A 24,836-nucleotide genomic window follows, 5' to 3' on the forward strand; every position below is an offset into this window, starting at 1 on the left:
ATATTTGACGAAGTTACATCAAATAAATTGAAATCTGCTGTTGCGAAATATCTTCTAATTTTTGTAGCAGTATTTCGTTACAGCCAAGAATTCAATTAGTGATAGTTGTACAATTATAATCACTACTTTTTACAACAAAGAAGTTCAATTTTTTATGGTAAAACCTGAATTTCTCATCAGGTAATTAAATTTCAAGCTGTGACCTTAATCACAGGATTGATTTACAAGACATAATTAACCGAGCCATTACAAATCAACATAATTAAATTGTCAGATGATCCACCAAAATCCCAGGGAAAAAAGGCCAGTTACTCAGCATTCGTTTCAACCCTCCATTCTTCCTCATCGTTCCACAAAACTCCCCCCGAAAATGTCTAATAACGCGCGCACGTTCCATAACTAATAAACTACACCTAATAACTATTTCTGTCTGGTAGAAAACCAGGCTGAATCACAGGAACAGGTAGCTTCAACGACTACCCCTTTACACTCTGCTCGGTTGCCACTATTTTTGCAACTTCTCTCGCTTCCTCTGGTCGCGCAACTTCTCTGTCATCTTCTACGGATACACGAATACAGGCGTGCGTAGCCGCACGCCCGTGTGCTCATACCTATCAATCGTGTTCGGGGAACGCATTTTTTTTCTCCTCCACCACGAGCGGGCCTCCGGAACGTGAGGCGGAATGAAAATAGAAGTGCAGTAACATCGACAAAAAAATGATGGAAACCCCGGACCGTGCAACGGCATTTGGACGACCAGGAGGACGAAGGCTGGTGACGAGGCGAGGACACGTTGCGGGCGTAAACCGAACGCGTAAAAATCTGACAATGACACTTTCTTCGTTTAGCTATTTTATAAATAGCTTAATACGTTGGTTGGTAAGGGTTTATGCATGTGGACATGTGTGGATAGTGGAATGTGAAGATACTGAAATGTGAAGAAGTAGGGGTGGAGGTGCTTAAGAGTATAGGGATCATAGGAGTACTGGGGCTGAGGAAGATAGGGTCCTGGGAGTATTAACATTTTGAACAGTAGCGACCCTAGGAGTATTGGACTAGAGAAAGATGGAAACCTGGGAGTATTGGAGTTGAGAAAGATGGAGACCTAGGAGTATTGAGATCTAGAAGTATGGGGATCTAGAAGCATTGAGATATAAAAGCAGAGAGACCCCAAGAATATGGGACTCGAGAAAGATAGGAACCTAGGAGTTTAGAGACCTAGGCGTACTGAGATCTAAGAGTATAGGAACCTAGGAGTATTGAGATCTAGAAGTATAGGGACCTAGGAGTATTGAGATCTAGGAGTATAGAGACCTAGGAGTACTGAGATCTAGAAGTATAAGGACCCTAGAGTATTGGAATCGAAGGAGATAAAAATCTGAGAGTGTAGATATCCTAGGAGTATTGGACTCTAGGAGCATTGAGATCTAGGAGTATAGAGACCCTAGAGTATTGGAACCGAGGAAGCTAGAGATCTGGAAGTATAGTGATCTTAATGTTGGAACCGAAAAGTTCCAGAAATCTATAAATATTAAAATCTAATAAATCTAGAGATCAGTGAAGAGTATAATGATCTGGAGATCAATATAATCCATGAATCATCATTTCCTAAAACTAGTCATCTATTTAATTTCAACATCCTTCCAAAAGCAATGCAAAAGAATGTGGATCAGCAACGCATAAACAACGTAACAGAAGTTGGACAAAAGACATTACGAGGACGATGCACGGTGCAAACGGAAACGTTTCACCCATGTCCGTTTTCTTTCGCTCAAATTCACACACGCACACATGCAGAGAACTCACCCCCCACGGTGCAACCCTCCGTTCGCTTACACGAGACGGCTGTCGGATGGAGGAATGCCGTTTCCGCGGAACACACGTACCGTCGGAGCTTTTTTTAATGCCAAATGTGTTTGTCCCAATGCATCAACCACTTCTGTCCCGATCCAGGCTGCCCACACCATCGTCCCGTACGTTTCGCGTTCGCTCCTGGTGTCTCTCTGTTCCGCCAGCGTCAACGAGCATAGTATCTTTCTCTGTCGGTTCGTCGACTACTGTGCGTATAGTAGCACAATAGTGGAAGAGGGCCGCATGTCCGGCCACGGAGATGAGAGTAACTGGCATCGGGCTGCATCGTTCCTCCACCTCCTTCGCCTCCACCTACCGTTCTCACCCTCTGGCCAGGTAGTAGCCCACAGTCGAGCTGGTCCGCGTGCTTTTTTAATGCTAAATGTAGCAGCCTTTTGTTTGTGCGGGTGTGTATGGGAGATTCGGGCGAGGCGGTCAGCCGTCGAGGGCTTTTTTCAAATGCTAAACGCGCGCTTCGTGCCCACCCATCCCGTGTGCCACGCTATGTGGCATCTACAGGGTCGCCCTCAACGACAAAGTCGACGGACTGTCACCGTGAAGCGTCGCGACGCCCGGCCCGGGACCACTGCTCATTCTTTCTATTGTAAGAATAACCGTGTTTGATAAACATGTTAAACATGATTTTACACTGGGATAAGGTCTTATGGTTTACTTCATTTATTTAGCTAATCGGAGACTAAAAAGGTACTGATAGACAAATAGCATATTTTGCTAAAGTTGTAGTTAGAGGCATTTAGATTGGATGTGATCGATTGGTTAGAAAGTTCTGCTGCGATGTACAATTCCTTCTTCTGGATACTTGAGATGAAACAGTTTGCTAAATAAATATTTTAAGAAATTATGGAATGAGCTCAATAACTCGTACATTATATATGATGAGATGGCAAGGTTGCATTCGATCTGCTACACTTAATAAGGAACCTGCACATTTATCCTCCTAAGTATTTATAAGCGTAGAATTTCTACAGTGTCAAATTCCTGAGAAACATTTTGAACTACTGCAAATGTAATACTACTACAACAAACTACTTGTAAACTACTGCTACAACTAAAACACTCTGAAACATTATAATAGCCCAACCAAAATTAGCTGCATCGTTATGGTACAGTGCTCAGCCACAGAATGATGTCATCATTTAAGTACTGTATTAAATTGATCTATCTAATATTAATTCAACTGCTCTTGCAAATATTATTTATGTTCAGTCAATCAGCAAACATTAAAGTGACAAATTAGTTATGTAATAGTCAGAGTCTCAAAATGATCTTACAGTTAAATTACATAGAACTGTACCAGAAGTGCACCCTATGATTTTAGTATACCAGATAAAATTTCACTTACCCTTAAACACTAATGATATGAAATTACATTTGGTCCAAATCAATCTATGTAATATGTGATATCAATCTATGTAATATTGTACCTCAACCACAGAATGACAATTGTTAAATACCAGAAAGTATCAGATCAATGTACTTAATGTTAATCCTATTGCAAATGCTGGTAGCAAGTTCAATGGTGCAAAGAGTATTTCGCAAACACCGTGGTACATTAAGGTAAGCAAATCGTGCGGCAACGAGACAGTAGAACAGCCACAGATTGGCCGGGTATGGTATCGAGAAGCCACCGGGTACGTGAAAAGCTATAATGCCAGCTAGGCATCGTGATCGCCGCTGGTGTGGGTCTGTTTTTCGCACACCGACCGGTCGTTCTTTTGTGCCGCCCGTTATTGGTATTGGTTAGTGCCCGTTTCATCCGCGAGTCGGCGCCAGTGTGTGAGGGTGTAATATTTTTTACTCTTTCCGAACGGCCACCCTTTCGACCCCTTACCCCGTGTACACCGTTACCCAGGTCTCCGTCGAGCCCCTTCGCCCCTTGCCTCCGAAACGGCTCCACGGTATCGTCGCATTCGTATGCGTGGCTTCGATGGGTATTGATATATTATTCCCAATAGTTCGTTCGCCTTCTCTGTTTCTCCGGCCGCGTTCAGATTGCCGTTGTCTTCGTCCGTCGTTTCGTCTCGCTTCAACCATCCCGTGCCAGTGCTCACCCCCCTTTTTTTTTGGTCAGCACTCCGCGTTTTTTTCAATTATAATTCTTTTTCGTATCCAATCAATCATTAGTATTTCCATTGTCCTTCGGTATTTTCATTTGGCGTCGCGCTTCGAGCGAGATGGAGCGACGCTCTCGCTGGGGTTGGAGGCCAAAGGGGGTTGTTTCAGCTAGCCCGTTTTCTGTGACTCCCCCACATCTCTCCCGCCGTTCCTCGAGCCACCGTACGCGTACGTTTCTGGTATAACGATGGCGTCGCCAGCGACGATTCGTTAATGCGATTGAATATTAATTCTCACTTTGTCGACGCCTCTCCACTTTCCCCGGCTATTTTTTTTTCGTTCTCCCTTTCTCGGCCCGGTGATCTGCCTCCTTCTCTGTCCCACTGTCTACCCGTCCATCCATCTCCGTTCCTCCTGTCTGGTTATCTGTGCGAAACCCGTGCGGACTCGTCCGCCGCTGGACGAACACCGCGGATGACGTATACCCGTCACCGCTGACACATCTCATTGACGGGTGAAATAATAGATGGCTTGCTTCCTCGGTACGTATAGGTACGCGTTAACGATGTATGCAATCCTTTTTTGTCTTTCGGACAACGTTAATACCGCTAAGGACCGGGGAAAATGTTTGATACGCTGATCAGAGGAAAGAGGGTGAATCCGGATGAACCGATGGCGCATGAACATCCGCACGCTCCTATTCTTCTTTCTTTTCCTTCCGCTTTTACGTGAACACAGTGAATTTATAATTTCCGATGAAATATCACTCGAATTTAATTTTAAACAGAACTTTCCACGAGAAGATTTCTTCCATAATTTGCGCGGTTATTTAAGTGCAGCTACGAAACACGGATTTGCGCATTTATCATACTCGGTAATGTACAATATTAAGAGGACATTAATATTCAATTAAAAGGAATTGTACTTTTGTTGCACATAATTATTTAAAAATGAGGGCAAATGATAATTGGGTTTAAAGGAATCGTTCGAAAGCTGTCCATGCAGGTGATTTGAGCATCGCGGGTGTCAACCGTGAATAAGCCAGGTGGAAGGTCGTAGTAGGGAAAACAGGAAAAATCAAATTTCACCCTCGAAGGCCACGAGGTCGTTATCCGAGGGCGTTAAGTAGAAGTCCGTGGGCGAACGCGAGATGGCAGAAAATAACGAGTCGAAAAGTGTAACGGACTGTTTCAAATGTGGTCTCGCGTTATCAGCGTTCCCTTTAGCACCTGAAAATTGCCTCGCGCTTTTTCCACGCGCGACGCACTTAATAAAACATGCTCGCTCCTCCCTGCTCTTCGGACCTCCCTCAGCGTGCCAGGGACCCCTTACTCGGTTTGCCCTCACCGGCACACGATCACGGATTACACACGGACGCCTTTACACAAATCCAACGCTTACGCTCGCCCGTTCTGTTTTCCTTTTCCCCCCGTCCTCTTCTTTTTCCCTTGGTCACGCTTCAACACCTTCAGCGCCGTCCTCGTTTCTCTCTCGAGTTTTGTACCGCATCGTGAACGAGTCCTTCCATTCTCCGCTCCCCTCTAAGCGACGGGGTTGTTTCTTCCTCGTCTTTTTAACGTTCCCCTACCACTTGCGGGGATAACGTCGATCTTGTTGCCCTCCCTTCGGTAGCGGCACAACTTTCCAACTGGTCCAGCGACAGGCAAATAAATGTCTCTCCTACTACTTGCCCCGACACTTCTCTCTGCCACACTCGGCTAATTCGGCACGCGTGTACACGGTAAAACTTCGTAAACCAGGCCCCAACCGGGGAATGTGTTTGGAGATTGGACAATTGGTTCGGATTTTATTTCCGTTTCTCTTTTGCCTCGTCACACGCTTTGCAGACTCTGAGGGGTGACTCTTGCCGGTGCTCGGTTAGAGACGCGCGTTCCGGTAATTGAAACTGTTTAAGCGAAATCTGATTTTTCAAATGGAACTTTGTAATTAAAATTTTGATCCGTTCTGATGGCACACCGTAATCTGCAGTTGTTTGAAGAACAGGGGAGATTTGTTCATTAGGTTGTTGAGTATCAGATGGTCCAAATGTACGAAGTCTGATGTGATGACGTAAAAATATTGCATTGTTCACACATGCCTCTCGAAAATGGCTGTACGAACGTTTCACCAATTTTCTTTTATACAACACGACTGTTTATCAATTAGTGATAGCAATTGGAGACCTGTATGATGAATTTAATGTCATAAAAATGTGACAAAATAGAAGGTATGATATATCAATTTAAAGCTTGAATTCTGATCAAAATGATTGTATAAAGATTTCATGATTTTCTTTTGCACAAAACACCTGGCTATCAATTACTCTAACTAGTAACTCTCTAACTAGTAGTTTCAAGGCATACATACGCCTCCATTACAAGACAGAACTTGTAATAGATGCATTTGAAGCTGAAGTCCAAATTTAAAGTCAGTACGTGTATCAATTTGAATGTGATACCTCTTCCATCAATTTGGAGATTGAGATTAAGTAAAAGTGACTAAAAAGCGACCATTCGAATCGTCAATTAGTCCAATATGCAGAACAAGTCCCCTTCGTTGTTCGCAATTTCCCAAATGACGAGATGCATGTCCCCTAAAAAACTCGAGCGTAGTTTGGTCCGGTCGGGCTGATAAGGGAAGAGTCGGGCCGTTAACGCGCGACAAGACAGTCAATGCCGACATTCCTATTACCCGTATCAAGTTTATTGGATAAAAGCGTTCTCCCTTTCGCTGTCATTGCACTCTTGTGCACGCGACAGTCGCGCACGACCGGTGTCGGACGTGTGTACACACGTGTACGTAGATACCTATAGGTACATAAACGGCGAAGGAAAGGAAGGGAATACCGCGATCGCTAGGCGCGGGCATAGCGTTGTTCTCTGGCCGATGGGCGTGGACAAACGAGCGGAAAAATGGCGGGGTTTGGAAATGAGATTTGCTGGTAAACCGACAATTTATCGTAGGTATCTGCAAAAGCATCTCTTGACGTTCCTCTGACCAGAGTTATAATTAATACGCTCTCGTCACAGAGCGGCCGACCAATATTCCGTCGCGCCCACACACTCTTCCACACTGACACGAACACGAGAACCGACAACCCTACGTGTACACGTGTGTGCACGATCGCTGGGACGAGAAATGAACGCGCGCGCGCGCGCCTGAACCAGCGCGTAACTGGTTGTTGATTAAGTTTGAATGACTGATGCCGCAAAAACACATTAAAACTTGAATGAGTACAGATGAAAATTTAGTCGCTAGGAATCAAGAGACCGCAGAGGCAAATGGCCTGGCAGCCGCACTATACGCGCGGACGAAACCGCTCCTCCTCCTCTCTTGGTCCTGCAGGGTCTACGCGTCTCTGTCGTGCTCGCGATCGGAACCGACCCGAGATATAACAACGCGAAAAACACTCCACGATTGCTATATCCACCGCCCGAGACACTCGCCCTCGGTTGACCACTGTGTAACGGAAACGAGTTGCACCGATGATTTTCACCGGTGATTTCGCCATCCGCTTCAAAATCGATCGCCGCTAGCTACTCTCGTTCGGAGGACGCGTCGACTTGTTTCGAAATCGTGATATTTTTTGGTGTTGCACGACAGATTCAATTATGGATCACGGTGTGTGGTCAGGTCGTTCCTTGAGGACGGACCGGCGGTTCGGTTTTGCTTGCTTCTTTTGCGAGGGAGATTTTTGGGATATTGATGGATGTGGTCAACGGCTATCGATTCAAATATAATATGATCTCGTATAACTCGAATTTTGTGGAGAAACACCACCTTTTGTAACAATTTCACCAGAAAAATGAAGGTAAATAAACATGTTTTAAGTGAAGGTAATAAACATGTTTTACCGAGCTGCAATTTCAAACTCAGCTAATTTGAAACATTTTAGAATAATTGTTTTCATCGAGTTATAGATCGATTTCACAGTATCGAATTGCTGTTCTGACCCAAATAAAAATTTGCAAGAAGCGTGTTCATGAATCTTGAAGACCAACGAAAAACAAGTTTCCCTTGAGAACAAAGCTGGACATCTCATCAATTACTCCGCGAAGAAAAATCGTATCCCTCGTCTCTAATTGGAGAAACTCACGTAAACTACGACTTCTGAAACTCGTTCGCAGCCTCGTAATCTGCCTTCGTATTCACTAGCGTTCTTCATCCATACATTAACAAAAGTTCATCCGAATCAGGCTAAAGTAACAGCGGTACGCAGCAGCATCGGCTGGTACGTCGCTCTTCTTGTATTGTCATAAAACAATTGACCAATGGAATTATCGGAACGGGAGTGTCGTAAATACTTCAAGATCGATCGGGAATCGCAAATCCAGTTTAGCGAACGATCGAGAACGGAATGGGAATGGGCATCCATCAGCGGAGAGGCAATAGTAAAAGGGCAGTGCAAGTGCGGAGCAGAAAAGGCATCGAATGCCCGGAGCCAACGAGATGATCGTTTCCGTAATAAAAATCGTCAACCAGATCGTAGCTCACGTACCGATACGGGGCTTGAGCCACTCCCGATCGACCAATCAGGGCGTCCCGTGCCACTTTAATGTATTCAAATGTAAGCGGTAGCAGTGTTTATGTCTTGACATTGCAAATTGTGCCGGCTAGGCCATAACTTATAGTAATTGCTGCGCGCCGGAGTAATTATTTATACACGTGATATAGAGTATAGATGGCTGCGGCCATGGTTATTCCGGCCACGAGTATTCTCTATCTCGACTGTTATAATTGTAAGCGTGAATATCGAAAAGGTCCTCGCGATATTAATCTCGCGACGCGCGCCGACGAATCGGCGACTTCGATGCTTCGCGCTAGACACAAGACGGAATCTACGCCACCAGGAAAAATCTCTCGACTCGTTCGAATTCGTTCTTTACAAATGAATCTTTCTCTGAAAACCTATTTAATCTTTATGCTGGAAGAGAAGGATACGAATCGTGCGATCTTGACAGCTATTAATCGTCTACCGGTTGACTACCATATTGAAAATTGAAGTACGGGCTGGAACACATTGTAATACAAATCGTTGACAACTTGTGATCAGTAAAAGGTAAAAAGAACGTACTGAATCGATTAAAGGATATAAATCTGATACAGTGATATTAGAGTTGTTCGGTTTTATTATATTAAGATTACAGTTTAAGTTACAGTTTTTATTAATAATTGAAATATTTCTTGACTTAAATAAATTACTTTTATTTACTACTTATAAAGTTACGTATCCGTACTAGCATTTTTATTTAATATGATTGAATTAGAAGTAGTGTGTAATTACGTTGTTCATGGGTAAATAAAACACGAACAAGAAACAGACTGATTTTATATTATTTTACAAAACTATGTATACAGAGTACAAATTAATAATAATGACTTATATGAAACCTCAATCGCAGAATTCAGACGAACATTTCCAAATACTAATTTAACATCTTACATTATCTTTAGAATAAGTGAACAAATATTGAATACGAATACCCACACGAAATACAGAAAAATAATTTTATAAAAAATCATTATACAAAAGCCTAAATTATAAGTCCTTAAAAAACTTGAATGTCTACTCAGGGAATTTTCACGAAGTTTCTAAAAACTTCGCCACCATTGTTTCCAAAGCTACCGTGCTGCCATCTAACGAACCACAAAGGAACTTCTAGGGCTAAAAAAAAATGTGTCAATTTTTTCCCAAATAGCTGTACCCGTTCCACCCTGATTAACGTAGAATCAATATTGCTGAAGGATTACGATAAGCCGAAACTAATGAGTGTTTAGACCGGGTGCATGCATAATAATGTGGCATAGTCGATGGATATTGGAGGAAATTACGGTGCTCCATTTTAAGACCATAAATCAACGTCGAAATTAAGAATTTCAACGACTAGAAGGTGAATCGAGCGTCCGTCGAATAACGCTAAGGGCATTCAACAAATTTCACGGTGTCTGTCGATAAATCAGTTTAAGCATTCAGTCGATGAGAAAGGGGGTGGTTTTGCGGTGTAACAGGTGGTTGAAATTCTCATTCGCCGCGCCTTTTTGCTCCTTTATCGGCAAAAAAGGAAAGAATAAGTTCCAGTTTATGAATCGGGGCGCGTTTAACGCTTCTTAAAAGGATAAAGCGGCCCCGACGGCTTTTTTCAGCAAGGGAAATTGCCGAGCCTTTCACGCGACCACGGGACATATCGACAGAGACCACAACCAGGAGATCTTTTTCGCTTTTCTTTTTTCCTCTCTCTTTCAACGAACTTTATACATCCCAACGAGATTCGTTTCCTTACGACAGGCTTTATTGACTTTCGACAAGAAATAAAACAGGTACAACGAAGACTGATCACAATGTCCGTTTCACATTTATTTAACCTAATCGCAAACTGGCAACATCAACTTAACTTACCGACAAAATCACTTTAAGCTACTACGTCTAACCGTTACATTAAATAAGATCGACGATTATTTACAAAATTATTCACAATGGCTAACTTATTGTACTTAAAGCTTGGAAGTCTTCACATGCGAGGATACTGAGTTGGCCGTTCCTGTTATCGAGGTGGTCGTCGACGGTACACTTAAATTCTTAACATTCTTTCCTAAATGGCAGATTAATCAATCGTAAAATTTCGAAGTTTATCAAATTCTCAAATCTTCAAACGTGAAAATATAGCAATTTGCAAATGTAAAAGTTTAGAAACTAAAACTTCGAAATTTTATATCGAAAAATTAACTACCTATGTCCTACCTGACGCAGTCGCTCATCATTGTCCTACCCGCTACCCTAATCGATTTACTAATCTTACCTAAGTCTTACACTAACAATAAATATAACAATACTTATCGTAAAACATGCATCATATGTAAAATAAAACGAGTTACAATTGTTGAAGATAACGCACAACGTTAAGGCACTATTTTAATCCACGTAGAGGTACAATTGGAGACCCTTTTGATTGAGAATTTCTTACAATATCGTGTTAAAACATCTTAATCAATTCGAAAGCAATTAAACAAGAACACGTTTGCGAATCACCACGGTCTCCACATATCCCCGTTAGCGCCCGAAGGACCAGCCACAGCGAACTTGACAGGATTAGAATTAGAATTTCTATTAGTGGAGCAGGTCGCTCTTCCAGACAGATCATCCACGGAGACCGCTTGATCTTCAGGTTTCGCGTTAGAAGAATTCAGGTGAACCGAGGTGCCAGCGTTGTCCTGGTACCTTGGTCTTTTATCAGAGATCACAAGTAGTCCATCAGAGTTATGCCTCTTGAGAGTCTCCTTCTTGGTAGCCAGTGAACTGGCACGATTGTAGGTTTTATCTGTGATGACCGAAAGCGGTTGTCGCAAATTGTGAGCCGACCCGTTGCTGTTCAGAGTTTCCGAGGAATCAGCCTCCTTTCTGGACGCATAGTTCGTTTCCTTGGGTTCCATGAAGACGGGCATTGGTGATTTCCTGTCGCTGCTAGAACTGATTTGTGGCTTCTGTGTTTCTGGAGAAGAAGAGAAACTCTTCAAGGAGGCTGGACTTTGTTCGGGGATTTTAAACCGATGCTGACGATTAGGCGAGGCAATCGCATAGTGTTCAGACTGATGATTCTCCTCTCCGTAGCTGGAGGTGGACGTAGACGGACTCAACAATGGACTCTGCGATCTATGGACAGACGTGAAAGCTGAAGACTGTCCGATTTTGGAGGTAGACTCTGGAGCCGGGGGAAAGAAAGGAAAAGTTGCCGAAATGGCCGCTGACTGGGGTACCAGAAGCGCCAACTCTCCCGTAGGTAGTCTGCTGGGTATCAGCTGAACACCGTTCGGTATCTGTATCCTGGCACTTCCATTATTATTCTCGTCGCCATTCTGGAAATCGCTCTGGAAACCGACCTTCACCTCCGGGTAGAGGCGTTCCGGCATGTAGGGCACGTAGTGGCTGTAGAATGGCGCCATTTGCTGGAGATTGCTAACGCAATTGTTCAAATGTGATACCAGTCGTTGCTTCACAACAGGGTCGACGTTCTCGAGGTGGCTGACGTACCGCGATACTTCGGTGGCACATTCGGAAAATCCGGAACGGAATTTCGTTAGCACCGCCGGGTCGGTAGCGACCGCTGTGCTCAATTGCTGACGCTGTACCGCTTGTAAATGCTTCACCGTCATCTCGAGGATATCAGCTTTCTCGAGTTTCGAATGCCTCGTTGGCTGAAACAGAAAAAGAACCGTTTATAATTCACTGTTTGAAAAACATTTTACGATTCTAAAATCTAGCTTTTGTGTCGAAAATTTGTATAATTCGGTGTAACAGGATCTTTACCCTGGGATAAAAACTTTTACACAGTCGGTAATATAGGTAACTATAACCTAACCTGACTCGGTTGATAAGAGATTTCCTAACTTACCGATCGATGATAAAACAGAGATACGTTTTACCCAACGGTAAAATCGTTCTCACCTTGTTCAAAGCTCAGTAATCAAATGATGCCCCTAGGATACACTTGAGGATGAAGTATGAATACCGATCGTGCGTTCAAGAAGTCTGTGACGCCTCGGTAACGCCCACGTAATTGGCTTGATACGTTCAGTTACCTTAATAACAGGCCAGCAACTTCGGTAGCTAGTGCGGGCAATTTTATAGTCAGCCGGAGGCTACGCGTGGCATTCTACATGAATTTTTTTTACTAATTTCCATTCGTAATTTCTATGAACTAACCGTCGGTTGCATGCAAATTGTTTCTTGGGTAATGACAAGAAGAACCAGCGGAATAATAATTGCTGTAGTCAGAAATACAGTTCTAAGTAACCGTGAGACTCGGCTGCGATTTGCACTACATTTGAGGACAAGTGAAGAGGATTTTTCTATCAGTGTCCTTCCATGAAATTGAGAAATTTACGAAATGTGGAAGTTTAGTGGTGGGTCTTTCTTTCTGGCGAGGACAGTGATGTGGAAGTCCATCCTCGCGAGTACCTAATCTCGAAAAAAGTAGTAAGACGAAAAAACGAAAGCAGTTCGTGGGAACGGAGTGATCTCCCGAGTTTCCCTCAGCTTTTTTCGTGTGCTACAGCCCTTTCAATATTCCTTACACTTCCCACAAACCTTTCAGGGATCAATCGCTCAATACAGTTCTAGAGCCTCGAAATCCCATTGTGCTACGCTACATTTCTAGTCCCTGGATCAGGCCAGTGCATTTTCATGGTAAATCAGCGGTCACCTTCCAAATAAGCGTGGGAGTCGAAGAGATCGCTTACGCAGGTCATTGAAGCTCAACAACTTCTCGACGAAGCGAGTGCGTGACAATTCGACAAACAAGAATCAAAGCCAGAAACACAGAGTCGTTGTTTTGAAAAGTATCGATGTCGGTGGGCAAACAACGGGACTCGATGCGGAAATCGATTTTCCCGCGACACCGAAGAACGGACACCTGCTGAAGGAGCAACTGAAGAAGGCAAGAGCGTCCTCTTCCTTTTTTAGGACGATCGGCGCCGTCCTCGCGAAGCTGGATCCTTAAAGATGATACGGTCAACAAAGGGAGACTGCAACCCGAGATGAGATTCTTTTTTTTTCTCCTCGTAATAATTATTTCGAGGTTCCCACGAACGCGGGGGGCGTTTCGTACGGGCGAACGGGACGGACACTGGAGCGAGCAGGTAGCGGAAGTCATCTGGACGAGGAGGAGAGAACGGTGAGAGCGACTCGCTTCTCTTGCTACACGCTCTTGCCTGAGAAATCAATCTCGCTGGATCGTATTACGCGATCGGGAGTCCTCTGTCGTTGCGTGAAAATCGCGGGAACGGAGATGAAACTCCTCTTTTTCTTTTGAAAATCTTGCAAGCTCAGTCTACCTTAAGATTATATTTTTGATACGTAGTAGTCATACTATTACAGACTATATTATAGTTATTGTGTGGATGAAGGCTTTGTACCCTTTTCCCAGGGAAAGTCCTAGTGAAAAATGTCGACAGAGGAAGTCGACACTTATACAAACTAATATTTATTACAAATCTTCAAGTTTGCAAATGACCAAATCCAAACTTTGCAAGTTTGAAATTAACCAAGTCCTTAAATTTCTAAATCCATAAAGATAAGATTTCCAAGTTTCCAAATTAAAATTAACTCCCAAACTCAACATCCCTTTTCAGTAAATAGAAGGCAGCCATCTTAGGGTCTGGAATCTAAATCGTTTCTTCCTGCACGTCTCAGGATGTACAACGTGCTGTCATCTGTGATTTCAGAAATATGAACTAGTCATCAAATTGCTGACACAAGGGAGGTGACAGAGTGAAGTGTTCTATTTTTAGAAAATGCTAGTATACGTTATTTTTAGACTATGATTCAGTGAACTGATAATGAAAACAGAATCTTGTTTTTTAATTCCGTATATTGAATTAATTTTATACATTTACAGTGTTTCTCAACCTAATTAGAAATCGAATGAAATCTTTGTTCAAACATATAATTGTGCTTGAAGCATTTATTGTCGAATGTTTGACGAAATCAAAAATAAACCTTGAGTTCAATTAATAACCACATGTGTCATAAGCACATTCAACACCATGTTGAAAATTGCAACAGTATTGCACAAAATGTGCACTCACCAAATTATTAATACAAAATTTGTAGATGTATCTATATTTGATTGTTAGGGGCCTAATAACTGACTATGAATAAATTATTAAAATGTATGAAATGAAATAGTAAACGATCATATGAGAGTTCAGCCCCGTTCCACATAGATGTGTGAATCTTTAGTCCCCAGTAGAAACTTCCTAACTTAATTGTTAGCTCCAGCAAAAGCTCGTGCAACGAAATGCGATTCATTTGAAAGAGGGATCAAGTGGAATGTGCCCAACACTGGCTTGGCACTCGTTCGGACGAACTGAAGTGCCATTGTAGAGTCTACAGCGGAGATTACGTGTTGGCAGAGGGCTTCCACCATCCGTTCCCACGGCAAGGCATCTAAAACGCTAAAACAAAACCCGTCCACCTCGTGCTACTAGTCCCGATTTTACGGTCGAAAAACAAATCGTGTCGCAGTTGAAGAAGGCGGCGAGCAGAAAAAGGAGACGGTCTGATCAAACGTTTCTAACCTAACCAACATCCGCTCTGTCAGGCTATTCGTATCAGTTTAATTAAAAGATCGACTCTTGACCTTTATACAGTGAGTACCGAAACGATCCTCCATGGCTGATCCATATGGCTCATCCGACGAATTATGATTCCGACCAATTACCGTTTCGATGGCTATCGAATGAACTTGAGTGGAGAAGAATGAAGATATTTGATTGGAACAATTTTTGTTGCGCTGTAGCAGCATTTTTAAGCTATTTAGATGTGCATTATTGCAGGGTACTGATTGTGGAGGAGAATTGGATATGATGGGAGGGATATTTGGGGAATTGTGGATCTGGAAGGTCAGAGGTAGCTTGGGAATTTCGGGGAAGGGAAGTTGGGGTCGGGAGATTTGGGAATTTTGGGGAAATGGAAGTTGGGGATTTTGGGATCGGGAGATTTGGGAATTTGCAACGTAGAGGATTCGGGATTTTAGGATCCGGAAATTTGGGAATTTTGGGGAAATGGAAGTTGGGGATTTTGGGATCGGGAGATTTGGGAATTTTGGGAAAATGGAAGTTGGGGATTTTGGGATCGGGAGATTTGGGAATTTCGGGGAAATGGAAGTTGGGGATTTTGGGATCGGGAGATTTGGGAATTTGGAGGAAATGGAAGTTGGGGATTTTGGGATCGGGAGATTTGGAAATTTCGGGGAAATGGAAGTTGGGGATTTTGGAATCGGGAGATTTGAGAATTTGGGGGAATTGGAAGTTGGGGATTTTAGGATCGGGGGATTTGGGAATTCTGGGGAAATGGAAGTTGGGGATTTTAGGATCGGGGGATTTGGGAATTCTGGGGAAATGGAAGTTGGGGATTTTGGGATCGGGAGATTTGGGAATTCTGGGGAAATGGAAGTTAGGGATTTTGGGATCGGGAGATTTGGGAATTTGGAGCGTAGAGAATTGGGGATTTTGGTCATTTAAAAATTTGGAATTCTAGGTACTTGATAATATAGGAATTTGGAATTTAAGGAATTTGGAACTTTAGGAATTTGAAAACTTAGGAGTTTGAAAATTTAGCAATCTAAAAGTTCAGAACCTCATAAAGCTAGAAACTTGGAAATTCAAAAACAGTCTTAGACCTCCGATCTTGGACCTCTAATTTGTTCTGAAATTCATGAACATGGGAATCTCTGAAAAGTGAATGATCTGCAAATTTTCAAGATTCCTCCATCGAAAAGAACATTCCGTACGTCATCGAGAAGAAGAACGTAGCTCGTTCATTCTTGGAGACTCTTGATGAGAGAGCTTGCGCATATTTTCGCGTTATCTCTCGTAAACTCGGCTCACGTTGCTAGATAAATCGTGCACAGGTCACGTTTTACCATGGCACGTTTCGGGCGCCGGCGACAACGTGGATTCCATGAGTACCGGCCTGAAATCACGCGTATAGGCGCACGCTTCTGCTATCGTCCTCGCGGAGCTTTGCTGATGCGACCGTTCCGTCAAGAATTCCTCGTTACATCGTGTCACGAGATTAAGAGATTAATATCCCAGGGCAATCTGTCCGTCACAATCGAGCTGGTCAATCGATTGTGGAAGATCAACCGCTATCACGCGTTCTACCGATAACAGGTTCAACAAGCTTGGATATACTCACGTCTTTTTTCATCGCCTCGAGTATCAAACTCTTCAATTCGTCCAGACATTGATTAATCCGAGCACGCCTTCGTTTCTCCATGATCGGCTTGTTACTCTAAAAGGAAAGAGCTGATTTCAAGGACTTTTCACAAATAGCTCGAATTCTAGCTTTTGAGTTCTGGGAAGTCATCTTGGGATCGAATGGATGTGCAACACGTGGTTAACGGTGTGATTTTATTTATTTGATCAATTTTGGGGATTGTATTAGTATTGTTAGTAGTAATGTATTGTGGAGAGTATTGTTAGTATTAACATTTATATTGATAATTTATTAGCAACATCATTGTTGATATCTCATGTGCAGTCAATGTGTTGCTCCTCAGGCAATGAATATTTATGATAATTTATCGTTTGGGATTGTAAAATGTGACCAACGAAGGGTAGAATCAGTTACGACCTGAACTTGAACCATAAGAAAATGGTATTTAACGGAACAGTCTATTTGAAGGATAAAAGTTTGCTGTTTCAATGCTGTGCCACGTGAAAATCATTACAACGATCTTGCACAATATTAAATAAATTAATACTGATAATATTTTGACAATCTCGAAACTATTCAAAGTATCATCAGATATTTCTAACAAATCTTATCTTGTTAATGGGGAACATTTTACTAACAAATCTCCTACATCTACTCTATTAAAAAAACATGTACTTTCTACTAATAAAAATTTGTTAAACGTGTTGTCCGAAATATCATGAAAATTTGTACTTACTTGAATCATAATGGATTCAATAAAAATGAGCACATGTGTTTTAAAATTCAATTGTATTCAAAGAAGCAAGATATCAAGTCTCCGCTATGAACACCACGTGCTTTGCCACCATTCTTCCCAAAGATCAAAATGAAAAAAATAAATCCTGACAAATTTCCCTTAATTACAAATTTTAAAATTACCCTCCGCAATTCAGCCTTGGTCATCCCCGACTGCGAGTGCGACTCGGGTTCCTCCTCGCTGCCTGACATCTTGTAATTATAATAATCCACCATTTATGCACCAATATCGTATCACTGTCAAAAACCACAACACCTTCGAAATGTTCTCCAAAACCGTTCCAAGATCACTGACACGTGAACGTAGAATGTCTGCACTGTTCCATAAAATCACACGAATCCTCGCAATTTTTCCACATACACCAATGAAATCGAAGAGGGAAATTTCGCTGGCATCGGAAAGGGGATGATCGCCGCTACCGGCGACGTCCCGCTTGGGGTGTGGAGGGTAACTGTTTGACGTTTTCGATTTCGAAGACCGCATGCCGATGCACTCACCGGCTCTGGAGTGGGGTGAAACGTGTCCTGGAGTGGGGCTGCCCGGATACCTTTGGAGAGGGGAGGTCCTCGGTCCTCCTGAGACCTGTTGATGTGTGGGAATTCACGCCGTCCCCCAGGACTCGCCGATATAGTCTGCCTCGAAATTTGAGTCTCTCCTTCTGCCACTCCTTTCGTCGCTTCGCACGCTGTTTTTCTTTCCATTTTCTTTCTCCACGCGGGAACCTTATGAAATTTCATCGATCGTGGGGATGAAAGTCGAACAATTCATTTCCTGTTTCGCTCCTTACATTAAGCCAAAATTCAAGATGTTCCTCAAGTAGCTACTCAGATCATTAAATTAATTCTCAGATCATTAAAAGTACGGGTAATAATAAAATTTGAAAAAGTCTCCAATTAACTGTTTGAGCATTTAAGAATATTTTCGAAGATCATACATATATATAATGTAAAAAGAATTCAACGTTATATTCATTCAAATCTTCAGAAGTACAAAAAATTTTTTAAAACTCAAATAATAAAGTGACTCATTCAAAAGAATTTTAATGAGCTGAAGTTAAAAATGCTAAAGGAGAAGTTTAGTATTTTGAGTCAGCACGGAGAAATAGTGTTCGAATCAGTGGTAAAACAACAGCGATAAATATTTCGAGCACGAAAACAAAAGACTGAATATTCCAAAGAGGGTTTGCGAGAAGCAGGCTGATTACACGATCACAGGGAGCCACGTACGACCCCAGCCATACACAGCGAAAGCATACGATAGACGGAGGAGGGCAAACACACCGTGTGCCGGACGTGTGTACGTACGTCATAAGTGTGGCTGGCGCGCGCAACGCGATACGATGCCAACGATGCATACGGGAGGGACGTCAGGGCTTGTGTGGGAATTCTTCTGAAACGTTAAATAGTGTTTACTCGGCACCGCAATGTTCTGCTCGACCGTTTCATCAATGAACTCTTTCTTTTACGCAACGCCGACGAGAAGAAACGAGCCGAATGCACGCAACCCTATGGGAAAATGCGAAACTGATTCGAGGCATCCATAAAAACTATTGAATCTTGTTCATACTTTTTATCGTCGTTACTTTGCGAAATATCTCATAATTGTTCATTATTCTACTGACATACGGTACATAAATCTTTGTATATTGATAAAGCCCTTGAATGGCAAAAATTGATCAAACCCTTGAGTGGCAAAAATTGATCAAACCCTTAAGTGGCTAAATCTTCCACCCCCTATTTGAATCCCCACAAGTATATCTCTCTTATAAAATTAAAAAAATTCTAATTATAAAAAATTTTTAAAAACCCAAAAGTCAAGCACGTAACCATAGCTTTTTTGAAGCTATTACACCCCTAAAATATAACCCAGAAATTCCTACTAAAGTACCAATTAATTTGCAATAATTTCCGGCAATAAATCTTGCTCCAAATTCCAACATAATTCTCCGACAATTTACAGCATCCAACAGTGAATCATTGAATATTCTCGAATTCGAGCGGCACGCTTCTAACACCTTGTCAATAAACGTGTAAAACTATAAAAAATAAAGACGTTTTACAGGGATCGTAGTGCGTTTACGAAACTGCAGCACGCTATACGCGAGACAATAAATGCTGGACGTTTGTTTTGTTGACAAAATCAGTTACAGCCCATTTCAAGAGGCAATGGCGGCCGCAATAAACAGATAAACCTTTATGACCCGTGATTATTGCACCGGACTTTTACTTTTAGGGGACCGTAGCGTGACGGGGCCAGTGTTCCCGACTTTATACTACGTAAACGTCCCTGTTGACCCGTTGATTTATTTCACCGCCTCTGGTCAGGTAATCTTCCATGATTTCGGGACAAACGATAACTATCTCCGTTATGTTGATGGAAATTAATTATTCTTGTCTTTTCGTTGCAACGGGTTAATTGGCTAAGAACTCTCTTGAGTGAGCAAGAACTCTCTGGACTGAACAAGAACTCTTCTTTAGAATTGATGATTGAAATTATACTTAATGTCTGAACATCTTCATTTAAATGTATTTTTTTTAAGAAATGATGATGTTAATTTCTGTTGACGTTGTATCCATGTTAGCTTTAAAAGTTAAAGTTCGTGTTTTTTGAAATTGATGTTTATTGGAAAAGTCATAGTGTAGTAGTGAATGAGGTAGTATAAATAAAATATGTCTGTCATCAATGTAACTTTATATTTTTGCAAAAATAGAATTGGAGCTAGATGTTTATCATAATCTAATATGCAATCTTGTTCATAGGGTCTTTGTTCTAAGACGAGGTCCATTTTATCCAATTCTGTCCATCAATTCTTCTATTTATGAAAATCTGCAATATTTTATTTATTTAAAAAACTTTAAGAATACTTGAATATCAATCCTCAATGACCATTACCTAAAAATGAAATGAAACTTAAAATAAAATAAAACCAAACATATCCTACCCCAAAATCATCTACTAACGAATTATATAATAATATCAAAAACTTAATAATTAAATAAATGAATAATATCCAAATTAACCCTAGAGTCCAATGCTCCAAAATGACCGTAAGAAGTTTCTTAATGAGTTTATCGCAATTTATCGCAACAGCTGAAATAATTTCACGTGGCATGATTGCGTCACAATGTGACTGGCCTGCGATTCGCGATAAATCGAGGCTGGAAACAGCTGTGCCTCAAAACTTCCGCGTTAACATTGCTCTCTGGTTGCATTATGTTGACGCATGCAAGGCAGATGCACGTATACCGACAATCCGAAAGCTCTTACGCGTAGTTTCAGCTCGAAAAATCAAGATCCAACCTCGAGCCAGACGATCGAGTAAGGGCAGACGTTTCTTTGAGCAAGGGTAGCCACCCCTTGTTTCTCACTCTTTCTCTGATCGAGTTGTTCCCGGATAGCTCTTCAGATTGATTCGATAAACGAGTCAAAGGGGAAAACATTGAACTTCTATGGTTTGCAAATTTCGTGGGGCAGGACGGATCGATCGTTATCGAATTGTTTATTGTAATGCGATTAGGCTCGATAGTCGAGGGTTTCCGGTTCGCACACGTGAATCTTTGTGGAGAAAAATTTTGATCAAAGACTCGGTGACGATATTAAATGTAGAGTTAATTTTCTTTAGCACTCTTTACATTTTTACGTTCATTATATTTTACTGTTATATTGAAAAATATTGCATTTATTTTTTTATGTGCTCTTAATATCTCAATGACGATATTAATTGTAGAGTTAATTTTCTTTAGCACTCTTTACATTTTTACGTTCATTATTTTACGTACAGTTATATTGAAAATTATTGCATTTATTTTTTTATGTGCTCTTAATATTTCAATGTCGATATTAATTGAAGAGTTCATTTTCTTTGGTACATATTCTTACATTCATTATATTTTACAGTTACATTGAAAAATATTGCATTTATTCTTTGTATGTACTCTTTTATTAAACTACAGAATTTAATCCTCGTTCTGTACCAATATTGTACCCGGAATAAATAAACACAGAATTCGGTTGTTTAAAAAACTACCACCGTATTGATTCAGTTATTTGTCAAACTGTGACCAAAGTGAAACAACAAAAAGTAAAACAAGCATTCAAAGTTAAATATTTCCAATAATTTTGTATTTTGAAAACTAACAGCGATAATTTTGATCCAACGAGTCCGTTACATTCCTGAAAAAGGATAGGCCCCCGTAAAGCTAGGTACTTTATGATTTTATTTCGGGTACCTACCATCAGTAAATGCATAATGTGCTACGCTAAACTGCAGCTTTGTCCCTGGGACTGGTATATTATTGCGTAGCCATGGAGGACCCCCTGAGCTACAAGAGGGCAAGAGACCTCGAGGCCCCTTCTTGCTTCTGCATCTGTAAAGTTCTGGACTCGGAAGTTCCGACGAGGGTACAGACTGGACTTCTACAATAAAACAGGCGGCCTTGAATTTTGTTTTTAACTTATCGCCCCTCTTGGCGCACCGATCATCGTTCACCGTTAACGTTCTATACCTGCGTAGTTAACACTTATTGCCAGCTTATTTTACTTTTCAAATTTTGCGAGATTTTATCTTGAGATTAAACCCTTGGACAAACTTGGAGTAATTGCTTCAAGGTGTTTCGGATATTGGTAGATACTTAGGAAGTATGATTTGATGTCAGTTGAAGTATGATTGCAGTTTCTCCGAAATTACTGAATTTGAGGTTGTGGAGTTCTGATAGTTTTGAAACTTGGAGTCAAGTTCCCAAACATCCAAATTCCATTATTTCAAATTTCCATATTTGATTTCTACATCTTTGGATTTTTGACTTCTGGAATTTCTAAATTTTTAAACTTATGGTTTCTCAAATTTCTAAGTGTTCGAATTCTCGAATTTCCAATTTCACGCAACCCCTAATCTCTACATATCCAACCTCTCACACCCCAAAATGTAGGAATCACCGAATCTCTATGCATTCGAATTCTCACATTCTTAAATTTCCGAATCTGGAAATCTGTAGATGTCCAAATCCTCATTTCCCAAATTTCCAAATTACCGAATTCTCAAATTGTCAAATTTCTACAAATCCACGTTCAAGTCCCGATTTCTCAAATTTTCAAATCTTCCCAAGCTTCTAAACCTTCAAATCGTATCTTAAATTTCTACATCGAAGAGCTAGAAAATGACTAGCAGAAGAAGTAGTAATTTCCAGTGACCCAATTTCATCAATTAACCAAAGGCTCCTCGAGAGCGACTGATTAAAAAACTTCTCATAATTCCGTAGCTTCCGAGTTATTCCCATGATCCACAATTTCCCATAAATATTCGAGCTGACTGTCACGACGGAAGGCGTTCGGTCAGATGTCGCGACCTTCTCATTAACCCTGAGAAAACCGAGGGAGCCGTAGGTCGCTTGACCACAAAACTCTCTCGTAAGATGAAGAAGGCGAGTCTAAATTTGGAACGCCCACCCTCTGTCGCGGGAATCGATCTTGGGATACACCTGCAGCTCACCATGAGATCCGTCAGACAGGAAGGAAACGCTATCCCCTGAATCTTGAAATCTTCGCTTCCGCTGCACCGCGCTGGCGAGAAGATTTGGTCGATACAGGCTTCCTAGTTTCTCGAGGGAACCTCCTAATCGACTCTTCTCGAGACGGTTCCCTCGGCTTGACTGAAATTAATTTACTCTCGCACGGTTAATGCTGCCCGAACCTATAGTTATCCCGTGATAAATATCGTTCTAATATGGGAGATACGGAGGCGTGAATGGTTTCGAGCTTTGGGGAACTGTAAACGGTGAATGGATCTTCACGAGGTCTCTTTTGAGGTTAGAAAAAGACACATTTATGTATCTCATTATAGTTTCCTTATTTTATTTGGATAATAATTAAAGGAGGACTTGTGAAATAGTTAACGATGTGCAGGGAAGAAAGAATACATATATGTGTATGGGACCAAAGGTGCATATGTGACTGTTCGTTATTGAATTACAAAAGACTAGATGTACTTATGTAACCACTTATTGAATTATAAAAGAGTAGAAGTACATATGTGACCATTTATTAAATTACAAAAAACTAGAAGTATATATGTGACCATATATTACTACATTATAAAGGACTCGAAGTACATATGTGAGCACGTATTGATTCACAAAAGACTAAAAGTACATATGTGACCATATATGATTGATTTACAAAAGATTTGAAATACATATGTGACCATATATTGAATTACAAAACACTAGAAGTACATATGTGATCATACATTACTGCATTACAAAAGACTCGAAATACATATGTAACCATGTATTGAATTACAAAACACTAGAAGTACATATGTGATCATACATTACTGAATTATAAAAGCCTCGAAATACATATGTGACCATACATTGAATTACAAAAGACTAGAAATACATATGTGACTATACATTACTGAATTGCTAAAGACTTGAAATACATATGTGACCATATACTGAATTACAAAATACTAAAAGTACATATGTGACCAGATAGTACTGAATTACAAAGAACTCGAAATACATATGTGACCATATATTGAACTACAAAACAGTAGAAGTACATATGTGACCATATAGTATTGTCTTACAAAACACTACAAATACATATGTGACCATATATTACTGAATTACAGAAGACTAAAAGTACATGTACATGTCGATATCCTTAAAGAGTACAGAGTCCAGATCTCATTAATTAAAACAAAAATGTATTAGTAATGCATTACACAGAAAACATGAATGTATTTTGTTACGACAGAAGAATTTTAGTAACGCGGTACAGGGTCTGTCTAAAAAAATTCGTGCGTGGGGTCGTTTTTTAGCCGCCATCTGGATTGTCGTCGCAGGGAGGCACCTGGATTGTAGAATACAGGAAAATGTAACTCGTTTTCGTGGGAGTTCAGTGAAAAAATGTCTCGTTCGCGCAGCAGACGGTGCCATTTATAACCGCGGGCTATTTGTTTCTAGCAGGGGGTAAAATTCCCATGAACTTCCTCATTAAAAAAAATTCTTCCTCCGCATACTCTGGCTCAAGCTTATAAATCCACTTCTTATTCAAAATTCCACATACGTACATATCATAAATAACAAGGACTGCTTCAAATTTTTTGCACTTTGTGAAAGATGTTACATTTGTGAGATGTTTGTTTCGGGATTATATGGAGAGTACGGTAAAGATTCTGAGATACCGTTTAGGGGTTCAAAGGAAGGCGAAGGTTGAACGATAGAAAGTTTATACCTTAGGTAGCCCGATGTGTTGAGAGGTAACTTGAAGATTCGATGCTTTTAAAAACCCGATCGTAAATTGGAGGTACCCTATTCAGCCAAATTGGGTCAGTGTGCCACTCCGCTGGGAATCGGGTCGTGTGCTGGACACACGTAAGGAGAACGATCACAA

The 24,836-nt window shown here is 41.2% G+C and overlaps 1 protein-coding gene across 1 annotated transcript; it reads right to left on the reverse strand.

Moving 5' to 3' along the window:
* Positions 1–10,199: 10,199 nt before the first annotated feature.
* dpn (bHLH protein deadpan) lies at positions 10,200–18,030 on the reverse strand. The gene is made up of 3 exons (XM_003703121.3): positions 17,561–18,030; positions 16,622–16,717; positions 10,200–12,117 (listed from the first exon to the last, which is right to left on the reverse strand). Exons 1-3 carry the CDS (start codon positions 17,651–17,653, stop codon positions 10,951–10,953), a joined length of 1,356 nt encoding a protein of 451 aa, XP_003703169.2. The 5' UTR covers positions 17,654–18,030; the 3' UTR covers positions 10,200–10,950.
* Positions 18,031–24,836: the final 6,806 nt, after the last annotated feature.

Source organism: Megachile rotundata, chromosome 6 (genome assembly GCF_050947335.1).
Source record: "Megachile rotundata isolate GNS110a chromosome 6, iyMegRotu1, whole genome shotgun sequence".
NCBI lineage: Eukaryota > Metazoa > Arthropoda > Insecta > Hymenoptera > Megachilidae > Megachile > Megachile rotundata.